This window comes from Eptesicus fuscus, chromosome 12 (genome assembly GCF_027574615.1).
Source record: "Eptesicus fuscus isolate TK198812 chromosome 12, DD_ASM_mEF_20220401, whole genome shotgun sequence".
NCBI lineage: Eukaryota > Metazoa > Chordata > Mammalia > Chiroptera > Vespertilionidae > Eptesicus > Eptesicus fuscus.
In genome coordinates this window covers 9,479,073-9,494,536 of record NC_072484.1, presented here as the reverse complement: position 1 = coordinate 9,494,536, position 15,464 = coordinate 9,479,073, and the positions used below count along the sequence as shown (strand labels likewise).

At 46.7% G+C, this 15,464-nt stretch overlaps 1 protein-coding gene across 1 annotated transcript in view; it reads right to left on the bottom strand.

Annotated features, from left to right (window-relative positions):
• Positions 1-15,464, bottom strand: part of NFATC2 (nuclear factor of activated T cells 2) — a 136,274-nt gene that overhangs the window by 105,900 nt on the left and 14,910 nt on the right. Inside the window, exons 2-3 of the mRNA XM_054724303.1 lie at positions 9,213-10,227; positions 3,904-4,075 (exon numbers count right to left, since the gene is read on the bottom strand). Coding sequence (XP_054580278.1) covers positions 3,904-4,075; positions 9,213-10,227 — 1,187 coding nt within the window. The remainder of the gene's footprint in view (positions 1-3,903; positions 4,076-9,212; positions 10,228-15,464) is intronic.

Here is a 15,464-nt window from a genome sequence, read left to right as displayed (position 1 = left end):
AGGTCCAAACAAAATATTCGTCAAATGAATGAGTCATGAGATCTAAAAAGCATCTGAAGTTTGGAGCAAACTTTCTTCCAAGACTAAATGACATTCAGGACAGAAAAAAAGAAAAAAGTTGAACGTGATATATGCTTAAGATTTAAATTTTATATTTAAAGGAACAGAATGAAATGGTCTTGTATTTGTTTTATTGTCATATAAAGAGGAGCATAAAACCACTAGGCATGCAAAAAAAAAGATTAAGTTTCATAGAGTGGCAAATAAAAAAGAAGGGTGGGGACAGGTGATTGAGGGGGGAAGGGAGCCCTGGTTCAGTACAAAAATAGAAACAGATGGGGAGATAAAGAGAGAGACAGAGATCAAGAGAGAAACCAGCAGAAAGTTCTAGCAAGGTACAAAACGGGGCTTCATTGCTCTTCTGGGAATACAGGGGTACCCTCCAGATTTCGAAAGGGGTTTTCGCACCTACTTAAAGCTTAAGGTCTCTCTCTTCTTCATTTTTCAAAGGAATTTTTAAAAAACCAACTACCTACGCTAAAAATCGGAGGTTAGCACGTTTCATTTTTGAAGAGCACACAAACTATTCAAAAGAAAAAAAGATACTTCACTTTGTATTTTCTGAGAATATGGCTTAATTTTTAAGTCATACACTGAGTTTTCAAAGTTATGAGCAAGAATAAGAACGGATCCTTGGGGGCTGTTGGAAGGAGGGGTGTGAACTTCAAGTGCTCTGTGGCGGAGTCTTCTGAACTGCACATCCAGCCCATTCTCTTCTCTGGAAACTTCCACGGCCCCAGCCATGATGAATGAGTGAGCAGAGGTTAGCACCACATGTGGCCGGACCTCACTGGCCAAGCTAACTGGCCCAGTGGATGGCACCCGTCCCAACCAAGGCCCATTAGCTCTTCCCTGAGAATCAGGATTTGGACTCCAATGGGCCTGTGAGGGAGGTGAAATCGGAGTAGCATGTAGAATTCACAGGCAGGGAGCGTGGGCAATTTCCCACCAGGCTTTCTCTGCCTGGGGAGAGTGAAAGGCAGGAACGCTGGTCTGCAAAGAGACGCAGAAGATCGGGAAAGTGGTGCAGCTGGCAGCGCCAGACCCCAGGGTCCAAATCCAACATCCACCACTCAGTAACTGTGACCTTGAATGAGTTCCTTGACATCTCCTCGACCTAACTGTAACCTGCTCCAGAGGGCTCTGTTCAATAAGTTAACGTACACAGCACCTGGAACAGATTCTGACATGCGGTATATGCTCACTAAGTGTTTACTGTTATTACTATGTTGCTAAACTGTAAGCTGGTGAGGGTGAGGATTTCTGGCTGTTTTGTTCACACCCTGTCCCAGAATCTAGAACCGTGCCTGGTACATAGTAGTGCTCAACAAACATTTGTTGAGTGATCAGAGGATGAAGAAGCCCTGAAAGGACAGAGCCCCCTAACTCTTCTCCTTATCTCAGCTACTACCCCATAGGAGCAATCAGAGTGGGGTATTATCAAAGCCTAAGTCAGATCATGCTTCTTTCCTGCTTTTCACACTCTTCTCCGTGGCTATCCAGGCCCTGCATGCTCCGGCTCCGGCTCCGGCTCCTTTCTGCCTCTCTCCACGCTCTCTCTAGCCCCTCACACTCCAGTTACATTGGCCTCCGATGGTCCTCTGATGTGGTTCCTTCTGCTTCCTCCTGCCTCTGGGCATTTGCACATGCTGTTCTCCCTACGTCTCTTCCTCAGGGAAATCTTAGCGGATGTTCTTCCCACTTACGTTGGCTCCTCCACCCAGAGCCCCACACTTTTCTTTCAGGCCACTTGCCACAACTTCTAATTTTATCATTTGTGTGATCAGTCATTGACTCTTTCCCTCTAGAACGTGAGCTCATGATGAAAGAGATCATAACTTGTTTTATTCTTCACTGCGTTTCAGTATCAGGTTCAGCATATGACAAAAAGGAGGTGCCCCACAAATGCTTGCAGAATGAACTCACTTGTTGAATGGATTGACTAAGCAAAGAAGTAAGACTCAGAGGGTGATTTCCCAAGTCCGGGTTCTTCTTGAGTTGAATCTACTGGCCTGGTTTTGTGCCATAGCCCCGTAGCCTCCTCATACAATCCCCTTTTCCTAATCTGTTTTGAATGAGTTTCCCTATTCCTACCCAAGGCTTTGACTCCAACACACAGACTAATGCCATCCTCCAAGCCAGGAGGTTCCCATCCTAAAATAGGGAAGCCTTTAGAGGAAGATAACAAATCCAGAGTCTCTACAATGTCCAGTATATGTTATCACTGCAATGTCAAAATACAATAAAAAATCACTAGACATACAAAGAAAAAGGAAAAGGTGACTTGTGGTCAAGGAAAAGGAGCAATGAATAGAAACAGATCCCAAGATGTCTGTGATGTCAGGTTTAGAAAAAGCAACTGCCAGGATTTAAAAGTTCCTAATCTATAATAATAAAAGCATAATATGCTAATTAGACCAGATGGCCGAACAGCGGAATGACCGTCCGGACAACCTTCCAGACAAGCCGGGGCTGCAAGGGCCGAGGCAGCTGCCGCAGCTGCGAGGGCCGTGCCCCTTGCACGAATTTCGTGCATGAGGCCTCTAGTATTCTCATAAAAGTCCTTAACCAGGTGTATACAGCCGAAGTGTCTGTGAAGATGTGGGGGTTTGTGGTTTGTTTGTTATCTGAACTCTACTCATGTCATGTAGCTTCTAATTAAGTAGTTTTAGGTGATACTCAAGAATCTGTATTTTTAACAACTCTAGAGAGTTCTGATGCACACTGCATCAGATTCTTATCATAGAATTCTTACCATATAATACACTTTCAGGCAAATACCAAAAAAAAAAAAAAAAAAGGTAAATTAATTTAAATGTATTGAAGATCTGGTTGGGTTGGTTGGTGGGCACTAGTCAGCAGTTGCTGGTTAACAAGAAAATACAATTAAGAATATTTCAACTCTAATTATTTTTGAAAAGAAAGAACACTGTACTTATTTTGAGAAGAAAAAAAGAGATCTGAGGTTGAAGTAAAAGCCACAGACATAAAAGATAACTACTAAGAAAAAACAGGAGGAAATGCTCATGGTATAATGTAAAGTAAAAAAAAAAAAAATCAGAGTACAAACTACTAAAACATCAAGTATATAAATGTACAGTAGTAGACATTGCCATGTTTGTAAATAGAAAAAAGACAACAGGAAATATATCAAAAGGTTAATAACAGTTATTTTAGTTAGTTTGACTATGCATAGTTTTTTGTTTGTTTGTTTGTTTGTTTTAATTGATTTCGGAGAGGAAGGGAGAGGAAGAGAGAGGTGGAAACATCATTGATAAGAGACAATCATTGACCAGCTGCCTCCTGCGTGCCCCCTACAGGGGATTGAGCCTGCAACCTGGGCATGTGCCCTTGACCAGAATCAAACCTGGGACCCTTCAGTCTGCAGGCTGACGCTCTATCCACTGAACCAAACCAACTAGGGCTGACTATGCATAGTGTTAATTTGTTCTTACTTTCCTATATTTTACAAGAGTATATTGATTTTCCTCTATTCACGCTCATCTAAAATTTAAACACAAAATGATGGCTCCAGAAACCTTCTGTCAATACACTAACATCTGCCAAATTCTAGCAGTTTTTCAATCAGAAAGAGAAGAGAAGAAGTAGCTGGAGCATGGGTATCATTTCTATCCTTATCCAGCTCAAGAAGACTTTCTTCTCTGGCATCTTAGTAGCTGATTCGTTTCAGATACTAATTTGATCTTAAATGCCCCATCCCTCAGAGGAGTAAGAGGCTGAGTCACATACCTCAACCTGACAAGCCACAGGCTGTGGTTTAGCAGAAGTAAATCACCTAGTAACAAATAAAGAAAACAAAATAAAAATAATTCAAGTCCATACCTGAACCACAGGGTGGCCACCGGTTGGCGCTTTGACGGCCCCTCGGCTGCCTTCTGTCTCATAGTGGGCCCGGTGATGTGGCTTGGGCTGCACCTCAATCCGAAGCTCATAGGAGCCTGACTGGTGGGAGAGTGGCCATTCAAGTGGAGGAAGGGATGCAGTCACTGGGATACTGAAGGAGAAAACCGAAACAGTCGTATGTACAATAAATCAGAATCAGTTAACCTGTACAATAAACGTAAACGGTTCATTTTCTGAAAATCATATCCAATGAGCATAAGGATAAAACACTGTCTGTTGGGAGGCACATGTTTCTCAGACATGATAGGTAGGGCTCTTCACAAGATGGAGATCTTTTTCTTTGCTTTCTCATTCATCTTGATGAAGACAGTGTGACTGACGACTTAATTCATGAACCTAATTTCACCGTATGTTAGCTCTAGCGTGTTTCTAACTGCCGGACCTTCTTTTTCTCTGAGAATTTTGAAGAGTATCACCTCCAAGCTCTTATTTCTATGTATGATGATCTCAATTAAAAGTAAACTTTAGAGAGAGGAGAGTTCCAGTCACAGTTATTATTTATCATGTCAAGTATAAAACATCCAACCACAGAGAGGTGTCTGGTTTTGGTAGGAATGAGCCAAACCACTCAGACTCCCTAGTATTAAATGAAGAGTAAAGGTCAAGCTCAGGGGTCCTCAAACTTTTTAAACAGGGGGCCAGTTCACTGTCCCTCAGACCGTTGGAGGGCTGGACTATAGTTTTAAAAAAACTATGAACAAATTCCTATGCACACTGCACATATCTTATTTTGAAGTAAAAAAACAAACCGGCAAAAACACCCGCATGTGGCCTGCGGGCCGTAGTTTGAGGAGGCCTGGTCAAGCTCATGACTGGAGTTACACACTCAAGTTTAAGTCCCAGCACCACCTCTAACTACCTGTGTGACAGAGCAAATGCCTCTACCTCCCTAGGCCTTAATTTCCTCAACAGTGAAATGGGGATACGGAGATTATATAAAAGATCCTATCACAGTAAGTGCTCCAAAATTACTAGCTATCATTTTCCTGTACATATTGTATATTTCAAATAAACAGTTATTTCCTATAGACAATCTGAGTTAGTTACAATATTAGATATGCATGCCTTTACATCTGAGGCTGTAATTTCTTTGAGGGCATGCCATTAAGTTTCATTTTATATTAGAAATTCAGCACACACAGCAGGCACTTGATATGTGATTAGAATTATGACATTTAAGAGATGACTGAGGTCTTGACAAATTATCTAGACTATTCATTCCTTCAGAGCTTCAGAGAACCTCACTACATTTTTCCAAGATCACAGAGCAAGATACAGTCGGGGCTCCAACTCATGTCCCTTGACTCCCAGTCCAGGGCTCCTTCCACATCTCCATACTGCCTCTTTATCTTACTAATTTATTTAAAATCAGTCCAAGAAATTACCTCATTTATGGAATGACTCTAGAACAATGCATGGCATTTGATAGGTTCTCAGGGAATATTCAGTGGGTGGGTGGGTGGATGCATGGATGGATGGATGAGTGAATGAGCAATTTTATTTCAAAGATTCTCTGTATATTCACTGTAGCTTTGAAGTTGCAAATGCATGGATTTGTGTCACTATGTCCTGATTTTTCACATATGGCAGAAATCATCAATCCAATCAGGCTATTCTTTCCCTCTAAGCCCAGAGCAGTGGAAGCTGACATTATCCACTTGACTTAGTTCTAAGTGCTTGCAATGACGCTAATTCCATCCCTTCTCTATCATAGTAATATCAAGGGGAGAACGGAAGGGGATGGTAACCCATAAACTCCAGCAGTGCTAGAGTCCTACTTGAACTTTCAATCCAATTAAAATTACATCTTTACTCCGCAAGCAAATCTCCATTCCTTCTTTCCCACCACACTGCCCCCTGAAGCGCCTCTTGCCCTGAAGTCTTAAGGGGTGCCCACAATGCCTTTAATTCTACCTTAGTTACATGCCAACATGCCTTCAAGCTCCTGCCTACAACCCAGGTGCCCCTGATGTTAAGTACTCTTACTCTCATCATCTATGCAAGTTAAAAAAAAAATTAAGTTCGCAAAATAAGGCTCATAAAAAAAAATCACTTCACCCCTGTGTCTCTTGAAGGATCAAAAAATTTAGTGAGTGGGAGATTCAGTGGGATATCCGTGAGCATCATTATCGAATTTTGTTTGTTCTGGAATAAGTCTTTGACAACTGAAATAAAATATTAAGAATCAGACCACTGAGGTCAGTCTGAAATCCTGCATTAGAATTCCAGTCCTCTGCAGAGTTGTCCACACACCTTGAAGTGGATATTATCATGAGATTTCCTGAATGTCCCCATCCTCTCAATCTGATAGAAAATCCTTACAAATATCTTATTGGCTGGCACAGACTGACACTTGGTAGGGAACAAAGGATTCTAACACCTCGCAGATCAAGCCACAGAATGGAGAGGGAAGGATTTCACAAAATAAACAATAAAGTCTCACATAAATGTATTACAACCATATTTCATATAATGTTCCTCCCCATTGGCAGGAATTAGATAGGCCATGTTTTGGAGATTGATCTGTAGCAGAAAGAACGAGGAGTCAGGCATCCTGGACTCTAATTTCCAGCGTGGTCATTAACTAACTGTGTGATCACGGGCATGTCATGTCACCTCTCTGAGCCCTGGTTTCTCAGCCTGTGCCAGGGGTTGGTCCTGATCGCCATGTCCTAAAGTAGCTCTGTGAAACCTGAGCCACAGAACTCAGAACTCGGCAGCCAAATGAGCTTCGAAATCACTGCGCATTCTGTCCACAGCTGGGAGCGGCCCCTGCACACAGGCACCTGTTTAACCCTTTTGAACCCAGACATTCCTTTCCTTAAGGGACAGCGGATGGCCATAGTGTTCTCAGTCAGACTGGAAGCTTTGCATGGTCCATTTTGGTCTGGTGTGGGGTTAAGCCAACAGGCAGGGCCCTTGGCTACCTTTCAACCCCACATCAATCAAAACCCTCTCTCTACCATTATCTATTTTGGTATTCAACATTTTATTTGAAAAAAAAAGGGGGGGGAGGGGAGTTCCAGATGCTAAAATCAAATGACACTTGGAAAACCACTAGGATATGATAATAGCATAACTCTTCAGATTCTTCATCTAATACAACAGATAGAATAATATCTGCTCCTGGCTGTGTGCCCCATTTTTCTTGTCATCAAAATAAAAATAATACCAAACCAGGTTTATGTGAGAATTAAATGTAGTAATACATAGAGGTACTTAGAATTATGCCTGGCACAAGAGTCCTTAAATATTGGTGATTATTACTGTCACCATCAGGACTCTGAAGCTATTGGGAGCTCAGTCTCCTAGCACAAAGCTTGTCTTTTCCTCTAGAAGACAAAGATTACCCAATGACAATCACGCTACACTGTTTCTGAGCTCTTACTTTGTGCAGATTCCATGCCAAGAGCTTGATAAATATCATCTCACCTAATCTTTAAACTAAAACACCATGAGGTAGTTACTATTATCATCCTCACCTCACAGGAGGAACCATGGCCCAGAAAGATGCTCAGTGAGAATGAAGGTCCTGATTGATTAGTGATGTCTGCCCTGGGCATGACATGAAAAAATCCTCAGTGAGAAAGATGGTCCTGCAGGATTAGTGATGTCTGATCGGCTCTGTAGGTTGGCAGTACCAGAGATACCCATGATCACACAGCCAGTCAATGGCAGAGCCAAGGCTCAAATCCAGTCCTAAGGGAGTCCAAAGCTTACAGGCTGCTATCTACAACTCTTCAGTTTGTCAAGATTTTTAAATTCCTAAGGATTAGGGCTCACCTATTTTTTAGGCCTTCCCTATCACTGATTGCAGTCCTGTGGTACATAGCAGATGTCAAATAAGACATCCTATAATAAGACTAGTGGCCCGGTGCATGAAATTCGTGCAGGTGGGGGGGGGGGGGGGTTCCCTCAGCCCAGCCTGCATCCTCTCCAATCAGGGACTGCTGGTTCCTAACCACTCACTTGCCTGCCTGCCTGATCACCCCTAACTGCCTCTGCCTGCCTGCCTACCTGATTGCCCCTAACCTGCCTGCCTGCCTGCCTGCCTGCCTGATTGCCCTTAACTACCTCTGCCTTCCTGCCTGATCGCCCCCAACTGCCCTCGCCTGCTGGCCTGATCTCGCCCCTAACTGCCCTCCCCTGCCGGCCTGATCTCACCCCAACTGCCCTTCCCTACAGGCCTAATCTTGCCCCCAACTGCCCTCCTCTGCCAGCCAATTTGGTTCTGATTGGTTGGTTTCTATGCCAGTCAGCATCAAAAGCTCCGCCTCCTAGGCAGCCATTGGCTCCCCACAGTTCACCCAGATTTGGTACTGATTGGTCGGTTTCTATGCCAGTCAGCGTCAAAAGCTCCACCTTCTAGGCAGCCATTAGCTCCTCATACTCCACCCAGATTTGGTTTTGATTGGTTGGTTTCTATGCCAGTCAGCATCTCTGGGCCTATCAACAGGGCCTGATCAGAAAGGTGGGGCTGATCAGCAGTCCTGGTGGAGGCCTGGAGAGAAATGGAGGCGCGGCTGCTGGCCCAGCCCAGAGAGAAAGAGAGAGGCAAGTGCTGATCAACAGCTACCACACAGGCTACGAATCAGACCCTGCTTCTCTCTTCAGGCCTCTCTCCAGGCCTGATTCTCAGTCCCCTCAGCAGTCAGTGCTGGGTCACCGTGCCTGCAGCTGCAGCAGTCAGTGCTGCGTTGCCACAGCTACCCAGCGCTGACTGCAGGACTGACTTCCGGTTGGTCAAACCTCCAGTCGTGATGAACCCAGGGTTTTTATATATTAGGATAGCAAAATGCATGCATAAAGACTTGCTTTGTGCTTACAAGAATGCCAGCTCCATAAAGGCAGGCATTTTGGCCCATTTTTTTCATCACTGTCTCTCCAACACCTATAACAGTGCATGGCACATGGTAGGTGCTTGATAAATACTTGTTAAATAAATGAATGAATGATGAGCCAAGTGCCACTTGAGCAATCACATGCATCCTATTACTACACCCTCAAAGTCAACACCCAGTAAGTCATGTACACCTATACCCATTTTACAGATGGGGAAACTACAGCTCAGAGAATTTAACTTCCTTCTCAGGGCCTCACAGCCAGTAAATGGAGAGCTAGAATTTAAATGTTCAGAGTCTGGCCAGCTTTGAACCCCACGCTCACAGCCAGAAAACCATCTCTTGACACTCAATCGTGGAGCAACTCACTTTCAAAGCCCGACTCACCTGCAGATGGGAATAGCAGGCACCAGCGGCTTGGGCCACGTCGGGGGCATCAGCAAGATGGACTCGGGAGCCGAGTTCCTCCTCTCCTCCTGCTCGCAGGGCCCCAGGAACTCCATGGCCGGGTAGATGTGGCGGGGCAGGCCGGCCTTGGGCTGGGCGGCAGACACCGGTGACGGGTCGGGGCTGGTCTTCCACATCTTCGGGGGGATCCCACAAGGCGAGTCCGGGGCGAGGCTGTTGAGAGCATCCATGAGGATGGCAGAGCCAGCCGTTGGGGGGTACCCAGCGGGGGCGCCGTCGTCCTGGGGCTGCGGTGAGGGGCTGCGGGAGTGCTGGGGTGAGGCTCCGGGCAGCGGGGCAACCAAGGCCCCAGCACACGAATGCCTCCGCTTGGCACCAGGCGACGAGGAGCGGGAGGCCGGACGGGGCACGGGCGAGTGGCGGCCCAGGCAGCTGTCCTCAGCGAAGCTGGTTCGAGGTGACATTATTGGCGAGGTTCTGGGGGAATAATGAGCAGGGATGTTTTGAAACTGGGGACACAGGTCGTCGGGCCCGCCGTTATTGGGCGAGACGCAGGGCGAGGTGTAGGGGGAGAAGGTTTCGGAAATGAAGCTGGCAGAGGAGCCGCTGCTAGCGGGGCTCAAGCAAAGCGGCTGCTCGCGGTAGCCCTCGAAGCCGGGCACGGGCAGGGTGAACCTCGGGCTGGCGGCCGCCCCCGCCAGGGGCGCCTGCTCCCCCAGGAGGCCAGTGTCTCTCATGCGGAGGCCCCCCCCTGCCTGCATCAGTTCGTGGGACGGAGTGATCTCGATCCGAGGGCTCAGGCCCGAGGCCCCCGCTGGCTTGGCCGGGCTCAGAAAGTTCTGGGGCCCTACCCTATCCGGCTCTCCGAATCGGCCGGGGGACTCGCCAGAGAGACTGGCGAGGGGGTTGTATGGCTTGAGGCCATAGTCCAGGACATCATCATGGTATGCAAGTCCGGAGTGTGGGCTGGCGACCTTATGTGCATTCGGTTCTTCTGGAAAGAGAAGGGGGGAGGGGAGGTCTTTTTAAGCCTCTAGAACAGAACTCCCAATGCAGAGCAATCACAGGCTGGGTTTGTCTCCTGCTGTTTGTTTGTTGTTTAAATCCCCACCACGCCAAACCCCAGGCTGGACCCTACTTCCCTCAGCGGCAGGAAAGGGGGGCTGCTTCATCCCAGGCTCCTTGAAGGCCAAGGTCACAGCAGAAAGGTTTGAGGGCCGGTGCGCCGAGCATGGCCCGGCCAAGCTGGGAAGCGTCAGCTGGAGGCCTGGATGACCACCTGGCTGATGACTCCCAAGCCCTTGTCTCAATGGGGCCGTTAGAAGAAATGCATTTATTTCACAACCTAGCGCACGCCATCATATTCACTCCCAACGGAAACAAAGGCTTCGCGAAACAATACTTACCCTGCTACATGCGACACCCTCATCTCACTCACACACACACACACCCCGTCTGAGGTTACTTTTCTTACATGCTGGTCACAACCCATTCAATACGTTTCCTGTCCCACCAGTGGGCTGTGACCCCCAATTTGAAAAACTCGGATCTAGGCCCACCTCATCGCTCTACGCGTCTGACACAGATACGGGATGCAGAGAGAGGGTGCACGGGCCTGGAGTGCATGGAGCTCTGGGGTCAAACCTCAAATATCCATGCTCGAGTATCACAAGTAGCTTAATTCTGAACCAGAACTCCTGGCTCATGTCTTATTTTGTACAGGTGAGAGCCATTTTACAGATAAGGAAACTGAGGCCCTGGGAGGGGAAGAGATTCACCCAAAACCACAGAAATAGCAGATTGGAAATCCCCCAGACAAACCACTTGGCCCCCAAAAGGCAAGGCTCTGGCTATAGAGTCTTCCAAACTATCAAGCCAGTGGCTGGAGAACACCCTAATTTTTTCTTTCATAGTAGCCGTCTAGCGCAGGCTCCTGCTGCCACCTCAAAAGGCCCCACGGCTGGAGACTGGAATTAGCAAGGGAACCAGCTACCCATTCCTGCCACCCCTCACCCAGTCCTCCTCCAATCTGCCCAGCTCAACACAGGCCCCTCCATTCAGCCTTACGTCCAAGCCATCAGTAAATCCTGACTGCTACTGTTGATTATAAACCAAATTCACGTGTCACCCCTTCTCCACTACAACCACTCCGGTCCAAGCTACTGTCCTCTCCCATCTGGGCCACTGTCGCAGCCTCTTCCCCGGCCTCCCATTTCCAGCCTTGCCCTGCATGGTCCGTTCCCCACGCAGCAATCTTTGGAAACATCCGTTCCTGAAATCCACTTTAAAGGCTTTCCCTGACACTACAGATGTCATCTAAACTTCTTAACACACTTGTCCCTGGGCCCTGGCTTGTCTTGCCTCCCTCCCCCCCACCTGTCCCCTCTTCTCCCCAACCTGACTCAGCAACAGCCCAGTGACACCTGGCTTTTCTTCAAGCGGAGTCTGCCTCTGAGTTCCTGGGTGTGTTCCTCCCTCTGCCTGGAAACTCTCCCCACAAGGTCTTTACTTGGCCGCTTCCCTGATTCCTTCACGTGCCTGCTCAGTCCATACCCCCTAGAGTTGGCCCATCAAAAAGATCATCTCTATCCTCACCCCGGTGTCTTTCTCCACCCCTTTTCCCTGACATCTTTTTCCATTGGCACCAGCTACCAGCTCACATTACATCAGATATTTATCTGTTTAGGGAATTCCATCCCACTAGATCAGGGGCAGGCAAACTACAGCCCCTGGGCCAAATCCGGCCCACAGACTGTGTTTATAAATAAAGTTTTATTGGAACACATCCACTCCTCGTTTTGCATATGGCCTATGGCTTGCTTTTGCACTATAACAGCAGCGTTGGTAGCCGAGACGGAGACCTTATGGCCCACAAAGCCTGAAGTATCCGCTGTCTGACCCTTTATAGAAGTTTGTGGCTCTGCACTAGGGTCTATACCCCACTGAGGCTGGAACCATGACTATTATCACTCAGCACTGTTTGCCAAGCACCTAGCACAGGCGCCTAGAGACTGTCCATACACTTCTGTTGAGTGACTGAGCAAACAAGTAAGTGAAAAATATGTGTCCAAGGGCCTGCCAGGCAGAAATGGGACCGCTTCCTAAAGTTGTGCGGCTGCACAAATGATCCTCAACCTACGTGGTTCCCCTTCGGGGCCATCCCGGAGATGCTGTCTGGCTTGGCAGGGCTGGTCTTATAGGGTCCAGACGGTGCCCCCACCCCAGGTGAGAGCTCAGAAATGGCTTCCCACAGCTCTTAGGAAGGGGTGGGGAACCGTGTTTCTGCCAAGGGCCATTTGGATTTTTTTTTTAAACATATTTTTATTGATTTTAGAGAGGAAGGGAGAGGGAGAGAAAGAGAGAAACATCAGTGATGAGAGAGAATCATCGATCGGCTGCCTCCTACACTCCCTCTATTGGGGATCGAGCCCGCAACCCAGGCATGTGCCCTTGACCAGAGTCGAACCTGGGACCCTTCAGTCTGCAGGCCGACGCTCTATCCACTGAGCCAAACCAGCTAGGGCCATTTGGATATTTATAACATCATTCGCGGGCCATACAAAATTATCAACTTAAAAACTAGCCTACTATATTTGGCCAAACATTTAATTAACTCACCCCTAATGCTTTGGCTGGGCCAGACCAAATGATTTCATGGTCCTTATATGGCCCATAAGCTGGACATTCCCCTCCCATCTTAGGGGAAAGTTAACCTCAACAAAGGCCAGCCTGGCTGGGCTCTGCCTGCCCCTCTAGCTTAACCTCTCTCACTGGACTCCAGCCAAACTGGCTATCTTTCTGTTCATAGAAAGCATCGCACTCCTTTCTGCCTCAGGACCTTTGCACTTGCTGTTCTCTCTACCCAGCCATACCCAGGCCCCTTCTCCATATAACTAAAGCCACTCATTCCCTCCAGGTAAAGCGTCATGTGCTTGGAAGGGTTTCCCGACCTCCTTGACTAGATCAGACCCCATTCATACTTCCCTGCTCTGTCCCATGCACTATCACAATGCATTACAATTAAGTAATTCTGGGGTTATTTATATAATGCCAGGCTCTCCCCCAACCTCCAGGCCCACCCCCACCAATCAGTCAATTCCGTGAGGACTCTCTCCCTCCCCACTGTATTCCTAGCATGTGGACAGGACCTGCCACAAAGCAAGCCCTCAAAAAAACACACACAAAAACTATTTGTTGGTTGGTGAACGAATAAATAAAAGTGAGTTCAGAAAAGTCTATGTGAAATGTTTAAACTACTATCGAAGATGCTAATATCTATACCAAACGATAGAAAGCTGTAACCTCAAAGAAGGTAATTTAAAAAGGGATGAAGCCGGCCGGGTGACTCAGTTGGTTGGAACATCATCCCCTACACCAAAAGGCTGTGGGTTCAGTTCCCGGTCAGGACACATACCTAGGTTGCAGGCTCAATCCCAGTCAGAGTACATATAGAGAGCAACCAATCAGTGTTTCTCACATTGATGTTTCTCTCTCTCTCTCTTCTCTCTCTCTCTCTCTCTCTCTCTCTCTCTCTCGCCCTCTCCTTTTCTCTCTCTAAACATATCCTCGGGTGAGGATTTAAAAACAAAGAAAGAAGATAAAAAGGGTTTAAAAAGTTCTTTCTGCATGAAAATGGAGATATAGTGTTAAAATAGAAAAGCAAAATGCGTACAGTATGCACACAAATTGCTGTTGGAAGTTACAGGAAACAGTGACTTCCTCTAGCGAGGAGAACTAAGTAATTCGGCAGCAGTGGTCTAGCAGAAAGAGGCCTGATTTCTGTATTACCTTGAGAAAAGAAACCCAGTTCCTCAAAGAAACATGTTTTTATTTTATTTTAAAGGCGCTCATGGCATAACATAATATACAGTAATGACACCCTGGTTTAGGAAGCAGGAAATTGAGAGCTAGTCCTACTCTGCCACTAACGAGCGGTGTGACCTTGGAGAAGTCCCCCACCCACCAACTGTACATCTCCACCTTCTCATCTCTAACAGGGACCAGTCTCCTTGGTTGCTTCTGGCTGTGGTTGTTCTAGCTAGAATCTGCAGGGTCTAGAGTTCTTGCGAAGCTGCAGATCAATATAAATTTGAATATGTCCATGCACGCAGACACACACACACACACACACACACACACACACACACACTCACTCTCTCTCTCTCTCCTTCCTGGCAGGTAACAGAGCGTAGTCTTTTAATCTACAAAGAGATTAACCTCAAATCCATAACAACATTCTGATAATTCACCACCCTGCGAAGCAGCAAAACAAAACACAAAAGTTCTCTTAGCAAAAATTCCGGCCTTATCAGAAAAACTGTGTTACATCTTATCAGAAACACCCCGGCAGGGCTGATGTGAAAAGTCACAGAACTCGGCCATGCGAACACACACCACTCACACTCCCTGGCAGCCGCTGAAAACGGAAAGGCTGCTTTGCTAAGCAAAAGCCTTGAAAACATTTACATTGGTTTTAATTCATCCGAGCAGCAGTTTCTTTTTTTCTCTTCTTTTTCTGCCCCCAGATTTTGAAAGTTGAACAGCAAGCAGGAAAAGGAAGGTAGTTTATAATCATGAAATCCTCAGTCCTCTGAATATCAGACAAATGGCTCATCACTAAAACAGGTAAGGAGCCAGGATCCTTCGCTGCTGCTCCTTCAACTGCCAGCCTCGCACACCGCTCTCTGTAAGTCACTGTGATCCCCACACGGCACTGGGCGAAGCCAGTTTCATCTCAGAACCACCAAATTTTCTCAGACACGTTGCCAAAAATCTCGCTTTTCTGACACTTGCATAATCTCTGCTGTAGCAATAATGTACCACCGGTAAATATTATGTACTTAATATTTCTATTTAAATCCACTCACATACTACTTTTTTTTTTTTTAAGGGGAAACTTTACACCACTACCACAAATGGAAAATCAGTGTCAACTCCATAAATAGAAGGGAGGGTAAAAGTACAATAAAAATAAAAGTTACTAAATTCAAGCAAGACACCATGGCCGGCCAAAGGCTGGAGCCTGAGGCCACTCTTTTTCTCCCTCCTATGCTCTTTTTGGATGGAGGCATAACTTATCTCTACAGATTGGGGGTGCAGAGTTTGATGAGTTTTGCCAAATGTTACGCACCCTTGTAACCACCCCCACAGTCAAGATGTAGGACATTTCGTGAACCCAGAGAGCCTACCATTTTTAAAGCTAGAGGGAGGAGGGAATGTCCGAAAGGAAGG